The sequence below is a fragment of the Stegostoma tigrinum genome, chromosome 21 (genome assembly GCF_030684315.1).
Source record: "Stegostoma tigrinum isolate sSteTig4 chromosome 21, sSteTig4.hap1, whole genome shotgun sequence".
NCBI lineage: Eukaryota > Metazoa > Chordata > Chondrichthyes > Orectolobiformes > Stegostomatidae > Stegostoma > Stegostoma tigrinum.
Window position 1 is genome coordinate 45,872,091 of NC_081374.1, and position 20,656 is coordinate 45,892,746.

The 20,656-nt window shown below is 45.6% G+C and overlaps 1 protein-coding gene across 3 annotated transcripts; it reads left to right on the plus strand.

The window, feature by feature from the left end:
• The first annotated feature begins 8,373 nt into the window (after positions 1-8,373).
• On the plus strand, positions 8,374-20,156 carry LOC125462967 (serine/arginine-rich splicing factor 3). 3 transcript variants are annotated; one of them, XR_009447019.1, is made up of 6 exons: positions 8,374-8,442; positions 11,001-11,208; positions 12,662-12,796; positions 14,886-15,352; positions 17,488-17,529; positions 18,341-18,415. XR_009447019.1 is itself a non-coding variant. In XM_059653491.1 (6 exons), exons 2-6 carry the CDS (start codon positions 11,003-11,005, stop codon positions 18,960-18,962), a joined length of 498 nt encoding a protein of 165 aa, XP_059509474.1. In that variant the 5' UTR covers positions 8,374-8,442; positions 11,001-11,002; the 3' UTR covers positions 18,963-20,156. The 3 variants fall into 3 exon arrangements, 2 of the variants coding, with proteins under 2 accessions (XP_059509474.1, XP_059509475.1); XM_059653491.1 differs by lacking the exon at positions 14,886-15,352 and adding an exon at positions 18,935-20,156 and having other exon boundaries at positions 18,341-18,427; XM_059653492.1 differs by lacking the exon at positions 14,886-15,352 and adding an exon at positions 18,935-20,156 and having other exon boundaries at positions 8,395-8,506; positions 18,341-18,427.
• Positions 20,157-20,656: the final 500 nt, after the last annotated feature.

Below are 20,656 nucleotides of genomic sequence, written 5' to 3' on the forward strand. Positions count from 1 at the left end.
GATACCTCTCCTCCACTGTTCGTATTCTCCACTTTCTTTATCCATGCTGCAGCTTCCTTTTATCCATTATCTAACTGTCTCCTCTTTCACCATTCATTCTGTCCTCTCCCTCAACAGGATGCAAGAGCTTGCTCTGGACAGACAGCAGTTGAAGGAATGGAGTGTGCAGCACAGGAAACTGTCAATAACCAATTCCAGCACCATTCCTGAATTAGGGCACTAGGAGGACATTGGAATCTGGGAAGAGAAACATGAGACTAAGCATTAGTGGCTTGAATTATTTAGTAAATCTGGGGCAAAAAAAAGATAATTTCTGACCATAAAAGGAGGCATCTGAAAGATGACCCAATACTGGATGGTATGGCTCAGAATTAACTGTGAAAGGAGGGTAGGAGTCATCGATTTATTGAAGGAAAAAGAACAGATTTAGTGCAGCAATTAGGAAGTGATAAATGAATTAGTAGTTCAGATAAATAAATAAAATTAAAAGCTGAATGACTTCCTTCTATGTTGTAAGCATTGTTGAATCTATGGGCTGCATCTGAACTATTTTGGCTCAGTGCCATTTTCCTAGAGTTTCATAGAGGTTTTCTCTCTGCACGTAGTTTTGTTGTGCTATCATCCCAAACTCGCCTCATCAAACATCTGCCCCTCTCATCTCGTTCCAACCTGATTCTCCCTGGAGCCAGATGTTCTGATTGCTGCCTAGGTCTCTCAGAATAGAAAGGCTGCCAGTGACATATTTCAAAGGTTATTATGCATTTAGACAAGTGCTGGTATTCTGGAGCTGTCCTGTGTGGTTGCAAACAGTTTGGAGGACAGACTGGCAGATCAGGGGAAATTGACTTCCCAATTTATGGAAAAGGAGCTCGAAGTTCTAGAGTCAGGGTGGTGCAGAGGAGTGTCGTCCTCTTTTCCCACAGTTTCCAGAGGACATCATGCCACCAGGCACTGCCAGCCTGGTCTGAGGTCACTTCCCATGTTGGTCCATTCTCAACACACAGTATTGCAGGAAGGAGCTAAATGGTCTTCTCTGGTTTTCCACATTAAGTGTCACTATCTTCTCTCTGTAACTTCACACTGACTCTCTCTCTGCCTCTTAACCCAAGGCTCACAAGCCTGATTGAGCTTTTTGAGGAAGTAACCAAAAAGATTAACGAGTGCAGAGTGACAAATGTTGTTTACTTGGACTTTATTAAAGCTTTTGACAAGATTCCATATGGTAGACTAATTAATAAAGATAGATCACATGGGATTCAGGGTGAGCTTGCCAATTGGATACAAAATTGGCTTTACAATAGGAGTCAGAGCATAGTGGTGGAGGTTGTTTTTCAGACTTGAGGTCTCTGACTAGTGATGTTCCACAGGGATCAGTACTGGGTCCACTTTTGAGTCATTGAAATTAATGATTTGGATGAGCATATAAGAGGCACGGTTAGTAAGTTTGCAGATGATACCAAAATCAGTGGCATAGTCGAGAGTGAAGAAGGTTATCTAAGAATTCAAAGATACCTTGATCAATTGGGCTGAGGAGTGGTAGATGGAGTTTAATTTGGAGAAATGTGAGTTATTGCATTTTGGCAAAACAAACAAGGGCAGGACTTACACAATTAATGGTAGGGCCATGGGTGGTGTTGTAGAACAGACAGAACTGGGAGTTCAGCTACATAATTCTTTGAAATTTGCATCATGGGTAGACAGGGTGGTTTAGCAAGCTTGTCTTCATTGCTCAGACTTCTGAGTATAGGCGTTGGGATGTCATGTTGAGATTGTGCATAACGTTGGTGAGGCCTTTTCTGGAAAACTGTGCACAGTTTTAGTCACCCTGTTAGAGGAAAGATATTATTGAACTGGATGGGTTCAGAAAAGATTTCTCATGATGTTGCTGGGAATGGAGTGTTTGAGTTATAAAAATAGGCTGGGAGTTTTTTTCACTGGAGCATAGGAGGTCGAGAGGTGACTTTACAGAGATTTATAAATTCATGAGGGAAATAAGGAAAAGACTTTCGCTATGCAACTTATCTGAGATAAAGGTGTTCAAAAATAGGTGCAATTCTTTTAAGGTGAAAGGGGAGAAAGATTTAAAAAGGACATGAGGGGCACTTTTTTTTATACAAAGAGTGGTTGGTGTGTAGAATGAACTGCCAGAGGAAGTGGTGGATGTAGGCACAGTTACAAAGTTTAAAAGACATTTGGATACATACCTGAATAGGAAGGATGGGCCAAATGCAGGCAGGTGGGACTAGTTTAGTTTGGGAACATGGTTGGCATGGACTTGTAGGACTGAAGGGGTTTGTTTCTGTGCTATAAGACTCTACGATGCATGCTGTATCACTTTCACTTTATTGCATGCAACATCTTCCCTCACCTCCCCTCATCCACCCTTGCATCCCCCAAATGACTCACTCCGTTTGGCCACAGCACTGCCAAATCAGTCAGGACATCTAACCACCTTTCCCCCACATGCAAGTAGCATTAACAGCTGTGCCACTCAATATCATTTTAGTCAATCTTTCCCTTTCCCTCATTACAGAAGGAAACAATCCATGATAGAGTTGAAAGAGCAAGAATGGGTGGTGGGGTACCTGATATTCTGCTCCTTTACCCTCTTTGAGTAGAGGATATTGGCCCTTGCCAGTGAGGGCAAGGACTGTTCTTGCGAGGATGCAGTGTAATCATGTCCTGACAACCCAAGCATTGTTCATTGAATTGCAACTCTCACATTAACCCTAGTGTTGTATGTATTTTTCACCTGCACAACTTATAATGCTTGGTCATAACTATCACACCCTGCTGCGGTAACACACGGAAATCAAGCCCCACTATTCCCAGAAACAATACAGTGTGCAGCTAGAGGAACACAACAGGCCAGGCAGCATCAGAGGAGCAGGAAAGTTGATATTTCAGGTCAGAGCCCATCTGAACAATTCCCCAGTTTACCTGATTTTCAGAGCTAGGTTGACAGAAAGCATGGACCAGGTTTCTGAATTTAAGAAGAATTGCTATTTATGAGAAATAAATAGACTCTAACTACAGGTAAACAATGATAAACTATTAATTAACACTCTAATTTCCTTATAATCTCCCCAATCACACAGACACATATACACACGCAGACAGAGAGAAAAACATGGATGTAATGGGCAGAGGGAGAGACTGGGAAGTTACTTTAGTGGTCTCTGTTCACAGAGTTTGCTGAGTTGATTCCTTTGCTGATCAGAATGCTGCTTCTTGATCTTCCTTCTCCTGATAGTTTTACTAGCTTGCCAGAGGCACAGGGGCTGGTTCACACCTACAGAAAGTCTCTGATGTGGAGTCATAGAGCTGTGTAGCGTGGAAACAGACCTTTTGGTCCAATTCATCCACGCCAACCGGATATCCTAAATTAATTTGGTCTCTTTTGCCAGCATTTCCGTAATTGTACCCACCTCCAACACTTCCTCTGGCAGCTTATTCCATAACACACCACCCTCTACGTGAAGAAGTTGTTCCTTAGGACTCTTTTAAATCTTTCCCCTCTCACCTTCAACCTGTACCCTCTAGTTTTGGACTCCACCTCCTGGGGAAAAGACCTTGTCTATTTATTCTTTCTATACACTTCAAGATTTTATAAACTTCGATAAGGTCATCCTCAGACTCTGACACTGTAGGGAGGATAGCCCAGCCTATTCAACCTCTCCCTGTAGTTCAAACCATCCAACCCTGGCAACATCTTTGTAAATCTTTCATGAACCCTTGCAAGTTTCACAACATTCTTCTTATAGCAAGTAGACCAGAATTGAACGCAGTACTCCAAAAGTGGCCTAATCAACGTCCTATAAGCCACAACATGACCTCCCAATGCCTATTCTCAACGCACTGACCAATAAAATTATTAATGAAAAGTCACGGCTTCCAGCAACCGCTGGAGGGAAAAGAAAATGATTTCATTCAGGCTTAAAGTGCCGTTTACTGTCGAGAACAGAGAGAGAGAACTCCTGAACTGGTGGCGTTCTCCTTGTCTTGTTCACATCCCCAAACTATCTGAGAACCAATCATGTTGTTGTTGGCAGGCAGAAGACCTTTGTTACTGATGACTAGCCATGGGGCCAGAAACCAATCAGCTGCTTGTACAAACCAAAGCTCCATGTGTACACAACATTTCAGCTTCTCTGCAAACAACATTTTAACCATTGCTGGAAACACCTGCTGTGTAAACAGTGTCCACAATGCATGTCCGCTTATTTGCTTCAAAACATGTAGCAATCATAAAATCCCTACAGCAGGCCATTCAGCCCATCGTGTCCACACCAACCCAGCCGATCACTGTAACCCTGCGTTTCCCATGGCTAATCCATGAGCCTCCATACTCCTGGAAACTGTGAGCAATTTAGAATGGCCAATCCACTCAATCTGCACATCTTTGGGCTGTGGGAGGAAACTGGAGCAGAGACACAGGGAGATCGTGCAAACTCCAAACCGACAATTGCCTGAGGGTGGAATCGAACCCGGGTCCCTGATGCAGTGCCAACCACTGTGCCACCTACTCATTGTTACTTTCTCATTTCAGTCCACAAGTAAAAATATAGAAGAATAAACAAGTAGGGTCCTTATTAGGCAGGAGAAGAGAGGACCCAATGGTGTTAATAATCAGAAACTTCATTCAAATGCACAAGCAGACAGGCACAAGGGTAGCATGCATGTTTACCTGAGACACCAGGTGACCTGACACGAGGGGTGGCACGGTGGTTCAGTGGTTAGTATTGCTGCCTCACAGCGCCAGGGACCCGGATTCGAGTCCAGTCTCGGGCGACTGTCTGTGTGGAGTTTGCATGTTCTCCCCGTGTCTGCGTGGGTTTCCTCTGGGTGCTCCGGTTTCCTCCCACAGCCCAAAGATGTGCAGGCTGGGTGGATTGGCCAATCTAAATTGCCTGTAGTGTTCAGGGATGCGTATATTAGGTGGTTTATAGGGGGATGGGTCTGGGTGGGATGCTCTGAGGGTCAATGTGGACTTGTTGGGCTGAAGGGCCTGTTTCCACACTGTAGGGCTATGAAGGGCTACAGCCACACCATCAGAAATCTGCTGTCTCAGGCATGTGATTGTCTCAGAGCAGTCTCAAAGTCTGCTGGATATGTGGCCAGACCTGAACTCTCAGAGATAGTAGGAACTGCTGGTGAATCTGAGATAACAAGGTGTAGAGCTGGATGAGCACTCCAGGCCAAGCAGCATCAGAGGAGCAGGAAGGCTGACATTTCAACCTATTTCTGAAGAAGGGTCTAGGCCTGAAACGTCACCTTTTCTGTTCCTCTGATGCTGCTTGGCCTGCTGCATTCATCCAGCTCTACACCTTGTTAACTTAGATTCTCCAGCATCTGCAATTCCTACTATCTCTGATAGAGTTCTGGTCTGTCCACATATCCAGCAACTCCATCAGCGTAGCCACTGGTCTTCAGCAACAGTAAGGCAATAGGGGCAAGAGGAACTTTGAGCTCACTCCAGTCATCCCTTCCTCTCATAGAGACTAGATGGAGGACGAACCACATACTGACCTTCAGAAGTCTTCTAACAGGGAACTCCAGAAGTAGCGGGGTCTTCCTGCTTCACCTTGCCTGCTACCTTCAGACCAAAAGGAGTCTAAGTCAAAGAGGGTGCAGTTGTCTCTTGAAAGGGCATACTGAACATGTCTGGGCTGAGGCCCCCTGGGGCCATCCAGCCAAACTGACAAAGCCAATGGGCTCCAGTATACAGCAGGCTTCCTCCAAACCAGGGACTGCACTGACAGGTAGTGGGAGGGAAAGAAATAAGACCTATTGAGGGTTGTATTGGTAGCACGGGTGACACGTCGTTGTAAATAAGTTCTCACTTTTGTAAATGTGTATTCACTTGTCACTGTCATCTGTTTGTGTATCTCTGTGCATCTGCAAATGCAACGCTGCAGGTACTGCCTCAGCTACCTAGAATACACCTCCTCCCACCCACCCTCCTGCAAAAATTCCATCCCCTATTCCCAATTCCTCCGCCTCCGTCGCATCTGCTCCCACGATAAGACATTCCACTCCCGCACATCCCAGATGTCCAAGTTCTTCAAGGACCGCAACCTCCCCCCCACAGTGATCGAGAACGCCCTTGACCACGTCTCCCGCATTTCCCGCAACACATCCCTCACACCCCGCCCCCGCCACAACCGCCCAAAGAGGATCCCCCTCGTTCTCACACACCACCCCACCAACCTCCGGATACAACGCATCATCCTCCGACACTTCCACCATCTACAATCCGACCCCACCACCCAAGACATTTTTCCATCCCCACCCCTGTCTGCTTTCCGGAGAGACCACTCTCTCCGTGACTCCCTTGTTCGCTCCACACTGCCCTCCAACCCCACCACACCCGGCACCTTCCCCTGCAACCACAGGAAATGCTACACTTGCCCCCACACCTCCTCCCTCACCCCCATCCCAGGGCCCAAGATGACATTCCACATTAAGCAGAGGTTCACCTGCACATCTGCCAATGTGGTATACTGCATCCACTGTACCCGGTGTGGCTTCCTCTACATTGGGGAAACCGAGCGGAGGCTTGGGGACCGCTTTGCAGAACACCTCCGCTCGGTTCGCAACAAACAACTGCACCTCCCAGTCGCAAACCATTTCCACTCCCCCTCCCATTCTCTAGATGACATGTCCATCATGGGCCTCCTGCAGTGCCACAATGATGCTACCCGAAGGTTGCAGGAACAGCAACTCATATTCTGCTTGGGAACCCTGCAGCCGAATGGTATCAATGTGGACTTCACCAGCTTCAAAATCTCCCCTTCCCCCACCGCATCCCTAAACCAGCCCAGTTCGTCCCCTCCCCCCACTGCACCACACAACCAGCCCAGCTCTTCCCCTCCACCCACTGTAACCCAAAACCAGTCCAACCTGTCTCTGCCTCCCTAACTGTTCTTCATCTCACCCATCCCTTCCTCCCACCCCAAGCCGCACCTCCATATCCTACCTACTAACCTCATCCCACCTCCTTGACCTGTCCGTCTTCCCTGGACTGACCTATCCCCTCCCTACCTCCCCACCTCCCCACCTATACTCTCCTCTCCACCTATCTTCTTTACTCTCCATCTTCGGTCCGCCTCCCCCTCTCTCCCTATTTATTCCAGTTCCCTCTCCCCATCCCCCTCTCTGATGAAGGGTCTAGGCCCGAAACGTCAGCTTTTGTGCTCCCGAGATGCTGCTGGGTCTGCTGTGTTCATCCAGCCTCACATTTTATTATCTTGGATTCTCCAGCATCTGCAGTTCCCATTATCTCACTGCAGGTACTAATGCCCCACATCCCTACCACTAGGTAATGTGCCATGGACCAGGGTGCAAAGTGAACAGCTGCTGGCAATGGGTGAATTGCAGATACCGGTGACTTTGGCAACTGGACTCCATCTTGCAGTTGCACAAACACTGCTACTGCATTTGTGTGGTTCAATCGTCATCATGTCATGCTGCATAAGCAACAAGTGTGGGGAGATTGGGACGGCTGACGTGGAGGCGTGGTGAAGGGAGATGGTGAGGGTGATGGGGAGGGGAGATGAGAAGGAGATGGTGAGGGGTTAATGAAGAGGGGATGGTGAAGGGATGATGGGGGGAATGAGGAGGGAATGGTGAGGGGGTGATGGTGAGAGGGGAATGTGGAGAGGGATGTGGACGGGATAGTGAGGGGAATGGGGAGGGGACGGTGTGAGGGGCATGGGGAGGGGATGGTGGGAGGGGGATAGTGAGGGGGGATGGGGAAGAAATGGTGAGGGGGAAAGTGGAGGGGATAGTGAGGGGGATGTGGAGGGGATAGTGAGGGCAATGGGATAGTGAAGGGGGATGGTGAGTGGGGAATGGGGAGGGGACGGTGAGAGGGGAATGGGGAGGGGATGGTGGGAGGGGGATAGTGAGGGGGGATGGGGAAGAAATGGTGAGGGGGAAAGTGGAGGGGATAGGGGAGGGGATAGTGAGGAGGGACGGTGGGATAGTGAAGGGGGATGGTGAGTGGGGAATGGGGAGGGACGGTGAGGGGGAATGGGGAGGGGATGGTGGGAGGGGGATAGTGAGGGGGGGTGGGGAAGAAATGGGGGGTGGGGAAGAAATGGTGAGGGGGAAAGTGGAGGGGATAGTGAGGGCAATGGGATAGTGAAGGGGGATGGTGAGTGGGGAATGGGGAGGGGACGGTGAGAGGGGGATAGTGAGGGGGGAGTGGGGATGGGATGGAGATGGTGAGGGGGGAGAACGGAGGGGACGGGACTGTGTTGGCATGGGGATGGTGGGGGAAGGGAGCGGGCCGAATGCGGGTCCTCCGCCAATCAGACGCCGGGGTTTGGGTGCGGGGGTGGGGCCGGGGCTCACACGTGACTGCAGCTATTTCCGTTAGTTGTGGCGCGAGGCAGCGGCCATTTTGTCTGAGCGCGAGGAGTTGGAGGGAGCGAGCAGGTACCGTGACCGGGGAGGAACCGATAAGGATTAGGGACCCCCCACCATCCCCCTCGCCGGGCTAGTGAGTTACAGGCCGGGAATCGGGGGAGGGGTAAGGTAGGAGGCGGCAGGCGGGCATGAATCACGGCGTGGGCTGGGTCGGTGGGGATCGGCCCTCAGGGTCTCTTGTCCCCGGGCCTGCCGTGAGAGTGCTGCCCGGAGAGCGGCTCTGGGTCAGCCTCTGCCTCCGTGTGTGTATATTATATATATATATATATATATATATGTGTGTGTGTGTGGGTAGGGAAGTGTCAGGAAGTTCAGCCTCTTCCCGGGGCCGTCCTCGGGTGGGGCTCGGCGCCTCTGCCGCCATTTTCTCGGCAGAGACTGAGAACAAAGAGAGCGGCGGTCCCTGGGCCCTGACCCCCGGCCCGGCGGCCAGTACTCGGACTCAACCGGATCCGGGGCATCGCTGGACGCTCGGCGGCGTCAGCGCCGTGTCCTACCCGATCTTGCTAAACACCCACCACACCACCATCTCTCTTCTCTCTTTCCCCCCCCCCCCTCCGATAATCAGGCATTCCCTTCTACCACACACCCCCCCCCCCATACACAGGCATTCCCTTCTACCACACACCCCCCCCCCCATACACAGGCATTCCCTTCTACCACACACCCCCCCCCCCATACATAGGCATTCCCTTCTACCACACACACACACACCCCCATACATAGGCATTCCCTTCTACCACACCCCCCCCCCCCATACATAGGCATTCCCTTCTACCACACACCCCCCCCATACATAGGCATTCCCTTCTACCACACACACACCCCCCCCATACATAGGCATTCCCTTCTACCACACACCCCCCCCCCCATACACAGGCATTCCCTTCTACCACACACCCCCCCCCCATACATAGGCATTCCCTTCTACCACACACACCCCCCCCCATACATAGGCATTCCCTTCTACCACACATCCCCCCACCCCATACACAGGCATTCCCTTCTACCACACACCCCCCACCCCATACACAGGCATTCCCTTCTACCACACACCCCCCACCCCATACACAGGCATTCCCTTCTACCACACACCCCCCCCCCCCATACATAGGCATTCCCTTCTACCACACACACCCCCCCCCCCCCCATACATAGGCATTCCCTTCTACCACACATCCCCCCACCCCATACACAGGCATTCCCTTCTACCACACACCCCCCCCCCCATACATAGGCATTCCCTTTTACCACACATCCCCCCACCCCATACACAGGCACTCCCTTCTACCACACACCCCCCACCCCATACACAGGCATTCCCTTCTACCACACACCCCCCCCCCATACACAGGCATTCCCTTCTACCACACCCCCCCCCCCATACACAGGCATTCCCTTCTACCACACACCCCCCCCCCCCATACATAGGCATTCCCTTCTACCACACACACCCCCCCCCCCATACATAGGCATTCCCTTCTACCACACATCCCCCCACCCCATACACAGGCATTCCCTTCTACCACACACCCCCCACCCCATACACAGGCATTCCCTTCTACCACACACCCCCCCCCCCATACACAGGCATTCCCTTCTACCACACCCCCCCCCCATACACAGGCATTCCCTTCTACCACACCCCCCCCATACACAGGCATTCCCTTCTACCACACCCCCCCCCCCCCCATACACAGGCATTCCCTTCTACCACACACCCCCCACCCCATACACAGGCATTCCCTTCTACCACACACCCCCCACCCCATACACAGGCATTCCCTTTCCCCTTTCTACCCCCCCCCATACACAGGCATTCCCTTCTACCACACACCCCCCCATACACAGGCATTCCCTTGTCCAAAGGCATGACCTTTGCCATTGTGACTTAATTTCTCTGGTCCAAATATGGAGGCAGCTAATGATCCACTAGTTCATGAAGCGTTTGATTTTGTAGCTGTCCCAGTGACAGACTAGCCACTTGAAGGTGTTCAGGTGAAATATTGATCTGTTGTATCCAAGATCTGTTTGGTTTTGTCTGCAAGCTGCTTTAGCAACATTTTAAGCTAACTCATCCCAACTCCTTGTTCACTTCTCAGAATATCTGTGCTGAATATTTGATTACATATGTTTTGCTTTGTAGAGTTTTGCAGCTGTTTCCACAGATATTGGTCTGAAATTACTTGGTTTGTAGTGGTTTCAGGATTCCTCCTGTGGGATAGTAAGCGTTGCATTACTCTCTCTAGACCCTTTGTGTGACTTTAAGGGGGTCAGCAGTGCAATGGACATGTGAAATGTGAAGCAGTTTCATACTTGCATGCAAGTGCTGTGACTGGATACTGGACTTTCTGTGGGGTTTGGTGTCCATTTAAAACATATCTTTTAATGACCTCCATATTGCCATTATACTGATGTTGAGGGATTCCAGATTAATTCCTGAATTATTTAAAGTGCTCATTGTGTTGCTTGTTTTTCGAGGTTTTAAATGTCTATAATGACTCAAGGTTGGCAGAATGTGTAGAATCTGTTAACTAAATTTTTAAAATTTGTATCTTGTATTCCAGCCATGAATCATGGTTCATGTCCTCTTGACTGCAAGGTGTACGTAGGAAACCTTGGAAACAATGGAAATAAGACAGAGCTTGAGAGATCATTTGGATATTATGGCCCTCTCCGCAGTGTATGGGTTGCCCGGAATCCACCTGGATTTGCATTTGTTGAGTTCGAAGATCCGCGAGATGCTTCGGATGCAGTCAGAGAACTTGATGGAAGGTAATTATTTCCCTCCCTAAAGTTGGTGTCATTCCCTTTTGAGTTGTCTTCACAGCTTTTGTTGCATACTTCCCAAAACTGATTCTGAGAAGCAGTCAGATCAATGTGCTGTTGATGAATGGAGACATTTTATGGACATGTGGAACTGCTCCATCTAATGGCCAGAGTGAGATTGCAGCACAACGGTTATAAGATGTTGGTGATTTCAAAGTGTCCATTTTGTGTGCCTGCAACTTTAATCTGGTCGTCACTAATTATACTGTAGCAGGATAACAAATACTGATTAAATGTTACCACACGTACAACAGTGTTAACATCAATGCTTTGGCACTGCAGTTACCCAAATGCCTTAAATTGTACAACTTTTGATATTTATAATCTCTTTCCATCTGCCTCTTTCCAAGCTGTAATCAGTTAAGACTGTGGCTTAGTTAACATCATTGAGGTATTTGGAATTTTCATGCAGCACTATACGTATTAACGTTAAGTTGAGAACCAAACAGGGTAACCCCATCCAGAACCAATTGTATCTCTCTTTTAAAAGTTGGGTTTTGAATAAAACCTTAGGAAAGATTTTTACTCTCTAAATTTCAGTAGTTCATTGCTGTGTGATGTATTTGGCTTTGAACTGTACATTGAGCCATGTTTCAATCTCTTTGCCTTTACTAAGGATGAAAATCCTGGCTGTAAAATCAATCCTGATTATAACAGGCCAGATACAGCCCCATTTCATCCATGTATTTATGGTTAACTGCCATTCGTGTTTGATGTAAATGAAGCCCGATACTACAACTATAATGACTGTGCCATTCTAAACTACTGTTTTTCAGTTTTGAATCTGTTCGTCCTAAATCTGGCTTCTTTTAATCTTTCAGTTCTTGATTGAATTGATCTGAGTTTTATGTATAGCAACATTTTTTCCTTGACCAGAGTTGTCTAACCTGGGGTGGACTCTTTATGTTGTAATCCAAACAGGATTTCATCTTGAGTGAATAATTTTCCAAAAAACCCATAGACCAATTCGAAGCCAGTAACAGACCCAATGCACTTTGGTCAAGAAATGTCTTCTACTTACTCCTAACTTAAGTGAGGTGCTGTGGAGCTTATGTACTGTTGTAAAAGTGACCATGTTGTTTGGTGTTTAATAGATCAGGAATGTTTAGTAATGTAAGTCAGTTACATATTGTTACACCCTGCAATCTGAGATAGTGTCCCTTGCTGTATTCGGTCGGTGGTTAACCTTTGGAATTCTGTATCACAAAGTTGTGGAAGCCAGGTCACTAGAGACTAAGTGTTAAGGAATGTGGAGCTGAATGGCAGAAAGGGCTGAAAGGTCTAGTCTTAACCAAACTAGTGAAACTAAAAACAGAGCAAAGGGGAGGCTCTACTGAACTGGTCCCTATTGTCTTGGCACCTGTCCAGCCATTCTCAGCATTTAATTATTGATTTTCAGGAATCTCTGTGGCTGCCGTGTCCGTGTAGAACTGTCCAATGGTGAGAGACGCATCCGTAATCGTGGCCCACCTCCGGCATGGGCTAGGCGATCTCGTGAGGATTATCGCCGTAGAAGCCCCCCTGTCCGGCGCAGGTAACACTGTGATATTGGTTTTTGATGTAGCTGTGCATGCAAAAATTCATATTTAAAATTGCTGTAATTGTTTTCCTTCTGTGTAATTCATGTTGAGCTGTTTGCTTGATGTAACAGCTACTAGTGATGGGCGACATAGTTTTAAACAACAGCCTGAAATTTCCTGATGATGTGTCCAGTTGCTTTTAATGTGAATGTATATAGGGAAGGACTCCACATGATCCTTGTTCTGCGGTTTGCCAGCAGGGATGTCATGATGAAGATACCTGTTTGAGGCATGTTGTCAGTGAGTGTCACTGCTTCCTTGGCATGCCTGTTGACCACCCAGTATTCAATATATGACCATACATATGGAGTGGTCCAAGCGGTGAATAATCTAGGCATGATTTCTCAGGCCTCTAGATTCTGTGCTGTTGATGTAAACACTGGTAACTGGCAAATGTGGCTTTTGATGGCTTTGACGTCCAATGGTACACGGTGGTAATGGCTAACAGTCCATTGGTCAATACCTGATCACATTGGCCTTACTGTTTGACTACTGTTTGAGTAATTTCAGCTGTCTTGAGTGAAAGGCCTCCAGTTGAGCTGCCTTTTGCAATCGATTTAGTTCTTGTCTAAGAAGGACATCATGACATCCCTAGTTGTCATGCCCAGTAGACTTTAATTGATCCTTAAAGCTGGAGGCACACCACATGTAAACTAAGTGGCCTCCTGCTCGTGTGTTGTGGTAAGGCTGTTGCCATTTCTGTTCCTTGACACTGTCGTTCAGAGTTTTAACTTTTGCTTATTTTACAGTATCATAAATTGAGCTTTGGTGCTAAAGCATTGCTGCCAGGAGATCAGAATTGATTAATTAGGGTATCAGGTTGAAGCCATGCTTGGAAAATGCCTGTGGTTTTCAAACAGTATTTTAAAAATCTAAATCTAATATTTTTGAAGAGCTACTGTGCTCTGTAGTAAAGTAAGTCCCTAGTTAAAGTTTAAATGAATTATTTTTGATAATCATGTTCTCCCTGGTCTTGGTGACTTAGCGGCTGTACACATGCCTGGACAGTGAAGTGACCTGCCTTTAGCATGTAGAATGAATATTGAACAGACTAAACATGCCAGTTCTGTATCTCCGAGTAAATGTTTTTGCACTCTTGCAAGAAAACCGGACTCTCTGCACTAGCATTCCCTTTTAAGTACCTGAGTAAAGATGGAAAGTCTGAGAAAGTTATTCCAAATCCTCAGTCGAAGGAAAAATAGAGATTGCCTTTTGAGGGAATGCTGGGGAGGGGGCCTTTGGGTTACTGGAGGTTAAGATAAAGACAAGAAATATTTTCAAACTTTGATTTCAACTGATCTGCTTTAAAAGTAGTTAAAATCTAGGTTTTTCTCTAATTTGAATAACAGCCTTTATCTGAACCACCAGGTTGCTAAGCTTGTTACTGTAGCCTGAGAGCTTTGCAGGGGGCTTTTGAGTTGAAATTACTTCTGGGGTGCAATTTTGCCTTGTAAACTCACAGTAAGGCATATTGTACTCTCACCTGGGGTTCCTTCTGTAGTTGCTTTCTTGTTTGTAATTAATGTAAAAGGTAAACCATTCCTTTTCCCTGGTGTGGGAGAGTTTGCAGACAGTTAACTAAGAGCATGTATCTGTCATGGACAGCTCATGACTGAAAGTTGCCTAAGTTCAATGCTATAACACTGGCAAACACACTCATTTATGGTACAACTGGATTCTTGACATCAAACTTAGCAGTGTTGACACATTTCGTCCCCTGATGGGGTAGGAGTTCTGCTTTCTACAAAGAAGAGCATCTTGCAGGTTAGTGGCATTTCTTTGTTTGCATTCAGAAGGAACCCTGATTAATGGATTTAAGAATTGCATAGCATGTTGCTGCATTCTGGCCAGTTGCAATAAGATTGATGCAAAGTGTTGTATGCTTACATATTGCTGTTTTGCATTGTCACTCATCACTAATGGCTAAATTATTTAATAATCAAGATTGGTTTTTACTGATGGCTTGTGTGTTGCACTATTTATTTTTAAAGATGCATTTTATCCATTTATTTATATATTAATAAAAATGAACCCCCCTTGCAGAGTCACCATCATGCCTCTTCTCACCACCCTTCGAATCTACATTAGCCAGTCAACTAGCCCTTTCAGCGTCATGTGACCAGCGCGCCCCAATCAGCTTGGCTGGTGTCGGTATCACATGACCAAGGCATGTCCAGTCGTCAGGTTGCACCACCGCCCTTTGGTTCCCAAGCATGCTGTTTCTCAGCCTCTTCTCCAACCATGACCAATCGGCAGCGGCTGCCTCAACTGCCCACACATTTCTGGTCAATCAGCTGTTTACTTTACTCGTTGTCTCCACAACAGCAGCCGAACACTCAGCATTTGTCTCAGCAGCCTTCGACTAAATAAAAAGCAGGAAAAAAACCACTACACCCCCCTCTGCCAACCAAATACCACGCATCTGGCAAACCTTTTCAGCAAATTCTACCTGGCCGTCAGTCCGGCAGCCTCACCTCTCCATTTCTAGCTTGTTGAAAACCAAAAGACTAGTAAGTTTTTCCTGCTTTATACAATAGTCTACTGCTGGTATAATGGAGTAAGCTTTTTGACAAGGTAAAGAGACTACAGTGTTCTGTTAGGGGCTGGCTGTGTAAAGACTGAATTTAACTTTGTTTTTAAAAAGTGTTCGTATTTAGTAACAGCAAGACTTTTGTACTTGGGTTCTGAAATAATGTCTAAAATCTCTACCATGTCACATTTTTGGTTAGCTTGTACAGTCGTAAGTTAATGTGGCTTTTGTCACGTGTTTTCAGACCCAGGTGCAAAATATGTCTTAAATTGGGCCAGAGTAACTCTGAAGGGATGTGACATTTGCCACCTGGCAGGTCATAGCCATAGCCATAGTCTTTTCCATGGACCTTCTGCTAAATGGTGCAAAATGCAACCTTGGTTCATGAGGAGGCCCCAACTAAGCTTTTAGTAACTAAGCTTTTACAGACAACCGAAAGCAGGCATTTGCTTCCCTTGAGAGCTGGCCTGGTCCTGGTGATGGAAGTGTAGCTGGGATTGGTGTATTGGAGGTTCTAGGTTAATTGGAATGGATAGTCCTTGGTGCAGAAAAAATGCAGCATGGTGGAAAAAAAATCACTTGGGCATCAGGCTGTCTTAATTAGCAAATGCTATGCCTGTGAATTGACAGTGGCCACGTTGTGCCAGCTATCCTTTAGCAATCTTGATGATATTGACATCCTAATTTCCTTTTTCTGTCTTTAAAACTTGGCCCTGGATTTTTTCCACTGAGGTCAGTGTACAGTAGTGGCTTGGGTCAGGCATTGGCTCAGTGCTAATTCTGCACAGTGCTGTTAATTGTCTTGATATGGGGAACACATCTAACAGTGTAAAAATGCATGAAACCTTAAGGATTCTTCTATATTTCAATTGATAATGATAGAAGTTTGATTTTTGTTTTGCTGGTGGAGGTGTTTGTTCAGTGTTTCATTCTCACCTCCCAAGCAGCTCCATTATAGTGTAAAAATGGCCCATTGGACTTTTGTCCTCAGAATTAACATTGTTAGTAAGCCACTACCATGTGCATTGCCCTTGAATAAGTGAAGATTAATGTCCAGGCTATTGAAGATCCAGAAATCAGGTCTGCACTCGTTGCAGTGAGACATTGCATTTGGAATTTATAGCCAGTTAACCTAAAGAATTAGCGTTAACAGAACACTTATTCCACATGGGCTTACATATTTATGATGTATTGCATTGTTACAGTAGTGTTTCTAGATTAAAAGCTGTGCTAAGATAGATGTTTGTGCACCTTCAGTTGCACCCAGGGATGGAAATCTTAGAAGTGAATCACCTGTACAGGGACCTTTGTCTCTGATCTTTGGAAGAATGTCCACTAAATTAAAATGGTGAATTACTTGTTTGAGCTTTTTGGTAGCTTGTGGAGGCCCCCTGCTGGCAGTATGTGCCAGCTGCATTTTTGCAGGTGCTCTGGGAACAAGATTGAATATTTACTGGTTCCTGACCAGTATACTTGTTAAAATAGTTTCCATCCCTGCCTTTAATCTGCAGGTTCCATTTAATGCTGTATTCAGTATTCTGTGGTAGCATAGGTTTTTTGAACATTGTCTGTTATTGAAGTTGTTTTAACACCAGTGCAGGGTTTTCTGTGTGGATTCTTCATTGCGGAGGTCCTTCCAGAGCTGGAATCAATTGATTGTTTTTGTCAACTTTTTTAGTTTGATTTCCTTGCCCTTGCTTATTTTTTGTCACTTTTTATGTAGCATGATGGTATGGATTAATCGCAACCTCTTCATTGGCTTCCAGCTTTTTCACATTTGTTTTCTGTTTGAGGTTGTTTTCTGGTGCTCCATGTGTGATTACATTTTCATTAAATTGATTTTAAGTATTTCTGGATTTTCATTGTCACATTGTGTTGAGAACCCTGCAGTGGTGTTTTGTCATCTTCAAGGTGTGTAGATTAATTTTAAATCTTGGGTCAGGGTTTTGTGCAGATGGTTTGTTAAATCTCTGACATGTTCAGGTATTTAATTGCCATTGCTAGTGAGCTGGGTTATTGGGACCAACTGTGGTCAAGTAGGATGGTACTTTGTACCGGTCATTGTGTGGGCTATCATTTGTTCACTTCCTAACTGATCTTCCTTCTCACTTCTAGATCACCACCTCGCCGGAGGAGCTTCAGCAGAAGTAGGAGCAGGTATGACCCATTTGTTACAAGTCAGGTGTCCTAATCCTGCATGCTGCTCCTAGTTACTACATTCTTATTGATGTAGACTGGCTCCTATTCTAACTAATTTCTTCCTCAAGAAAGAAATTCTGTTTGGTATAAATTCAAATAATTGGATAGTTCATTATTTTGGTGGGGGGAGTGAAGGAGGGAAGGCTTGAATGATCATGGATTGTGTAGTGTATCACTTTTTAAAAATATTTTCTAAACCTTTCTGAACAGGTTGTGACAGATGGAACTTAAGTCTGGGCCTCCTGGCTCGAGTATCACTTCTATCCTTGGTTACAACTACATCCTGAAATTATTTGGCCAAAGTATATTCTGTTGTCTTAATTGTTTCTTGTGTGAATGTTGGGCCACTATCCCAATGCAGAAGGAACTTGGCAGTGGTGAATAATTCTGTGATGAGGTATGGCTCCTTAGGCTCACCCAGTATGTTTATTGAATACATGTTAGGTCCTTTGCTGGGTAGAACCGAAATGCTTGTCTCAGTAGGACTCAGTAGATTCAACACCGGAGCTGGAGGAACCCTGCAGGTCAGGCTGCATCAGAGGAGTAGGAAAGCCGATGTTTTGAGTCAGGGCCCATCTTCAGAATTCTAGTTCTGAAGAAGGGTTCTGACTCAAAATATCAACTTTACTACTCCTGTGATGCTGTTTGACCTGCTGTCTTCCTCCAATCTCCACACTGTATTGACCCTGACTCCATCATGTACAGTTCTTGCTATCTCTGAGGACTCAATAGATCTCATGATCTAATAGCAATCTTGACTTTGCCATAGGTCCCTCTCGAGGGATCGTAGGAGAGAGAGGTCCTTGTCCAGGGAGAGGAACCACAAACAATCTCGTTCGTTCTCCAGGTCTCGCAGGTAAGTTGCAATGGTGTAAAACTGGAGTTCCCTGATTTTGTTTAGAGGGTGTGTTGGAGATTAAGAACTGTCTGAAAAGGTTAAATAAATCTTTGTAACATGAGGAAAGCTCCCTAAAGTGCACTTGGAAGTGTAGTAAGCTAATGTACAGTTCAAGAGCTGGAAGGTGGGTATTAGGCGTGCATTGTGTACCTTATCAAGCACAAATGGTCTAATGGCTGTTTTGCTATCTGTATATTTCTATGGTTCTAATAAATAACTAATAAACAGTCTGTTTTGGGCTAGTTACATCCTTTGATTAATATGCAGGATTGGAGAATTTTTTGTTGTTGAAATTTTAGTGGGATTATTAATCTAATTTTAATAGATGCCTGTAAAAAGTCAGTACTCATGAGGCTGGATGTCTGCACTCCCAGCATTTGGACAATGTGCACTCCTTTGTTTGAAAGGACAGAATGGAATGTTTTTTACTTCTGTTTCTAATCTTTTTCCTGTTTTTGTTTTTAGCCGCTCCAGGTCAAACGATAGGAAGTAAATCTGAAGCATAGTGGCCTTTGTGAAGATCCATGTACAGACTTCTTGGCATTATTAAGAATGTGATTTGCATTTGTTTCATAGACTCTACATGTAGTCCATTGCATTTTTTACCCTATTTTAGCTGTTCATTGTCTTTCTTTTTTCATGTATTCTGTAATGTAACCAGTGAGATTTTCAGATGCAGAAGTTGTCAAACTTGTGAATTATGGGCAGAGTCAAGGTTTTTTAAAGGTAGGATTGTATTGTGGGCAGACCATTGATTGCTTACCTACTACTTTATCCATCGATGGGTGAATTCTCTCTCTTCTTGATCCCACAAGCTTGCCTGTCTCCAGCAGATGCGATGGGATCAATATACCCCCTTTCTAAGCAGACCAGCAGTTTTAGTTTACTTTTTGATTATTGGCAGATAACACTCTGCGTCTTCAGACTTGTTAACACAACTTCATGGTGTTGTGCTGTTTAACTTGCAACATGTCATCTGGGGTTATGTATTGAGTGTTTTTTGTTTTGTTTTTGCTTTGTATTTACTGGTTTTTCGTGTTTCCTAATATTCCTGCAAACATCTAAATTTTTGCCTTGGTACTTGTAAATCCTGCACTGGTTAGTTTGTGGTATTTGTTTTGTGCAGTGCTTTGGGATATTGCTGAAACAGAAAAATGTAGTGAACACATTAGAGTATTTAAAATAGTCTATTGTGTTTGAGAAAATGTGTTCTGATATTCAATAGGAGTACAGTCTTCCAGGCTTTAAAACGATATGGTTGCTGACTCTTTGCATGATTGGAGAATTACTTTGAGGCATTTAGGAAACTGACGATTCTTGCAACCAGTTTATTAACTTTGCCTGCATGAATGTCTCAGATGCTGTCTGTAGCTTAAAGTTACTGATTAATTTGCAACATCAGACTTGCTATATAGATCTGGTTAGCTTTAGTATGTTCATGCCCAAGAGACTTGAACTGCTGTCTCTTGTGCTGGAAATGCTTTCTGTTGAGTCCTTTTTTCATCAGTTACTGCATTGTACATATTGTATGTGGCTTGTTGCCATACCCTGACTGTATCTTCTTCATCGGTGATATAATGAGGAGAAGCTGGAGTGATACAATATTGTCTCGTGAACCTGTTCCTGCCTTCACACTGCACCGTTCATGTGCTATTTTGTGACTTGGAAATAAACTTTGGTTACGCAACAGATTTGGTAGTAGTTTCTTTTGTTTTTAATGTGGCATGCATTTATTACAGGTTCACTTACAGTTGAGAAATACACAATGAATAAGAATTGAATGAAATAATCAAATAGGGAATGTGACCCTCATTAGGTTGGCTCGAGTGAGAGAATAAGGATAAAGGGATCAGCTCTATGTATGAGGGAAAGTATGCTGAGGGGGGAGCATGAGTGGTCATGGGGGTATATAATAGGAGTGGTGGACAGTGAGCAACGGGGGAAGTGACAGTAGGAAATGAATGTTTTGGCGAGCAAGAGTTGGGGTGTGGAGTAAGCAGGCAGCATGTGAAGGGCTGAGGAGGAATTGTTGAGGGTGGGGGTGGTTAAGGTTTACCATGGTTGGGGTTCTGAGGAAGGAGGAAAAGGCTGGGGAGTGGTGGGCTCAGGGCTTTGATTGAAAGGAGAGGGCTGAATAATAAAACAGGAGGAGCTCCTTGGTCTAATCAGACAAAGGCTGAGAGGCCA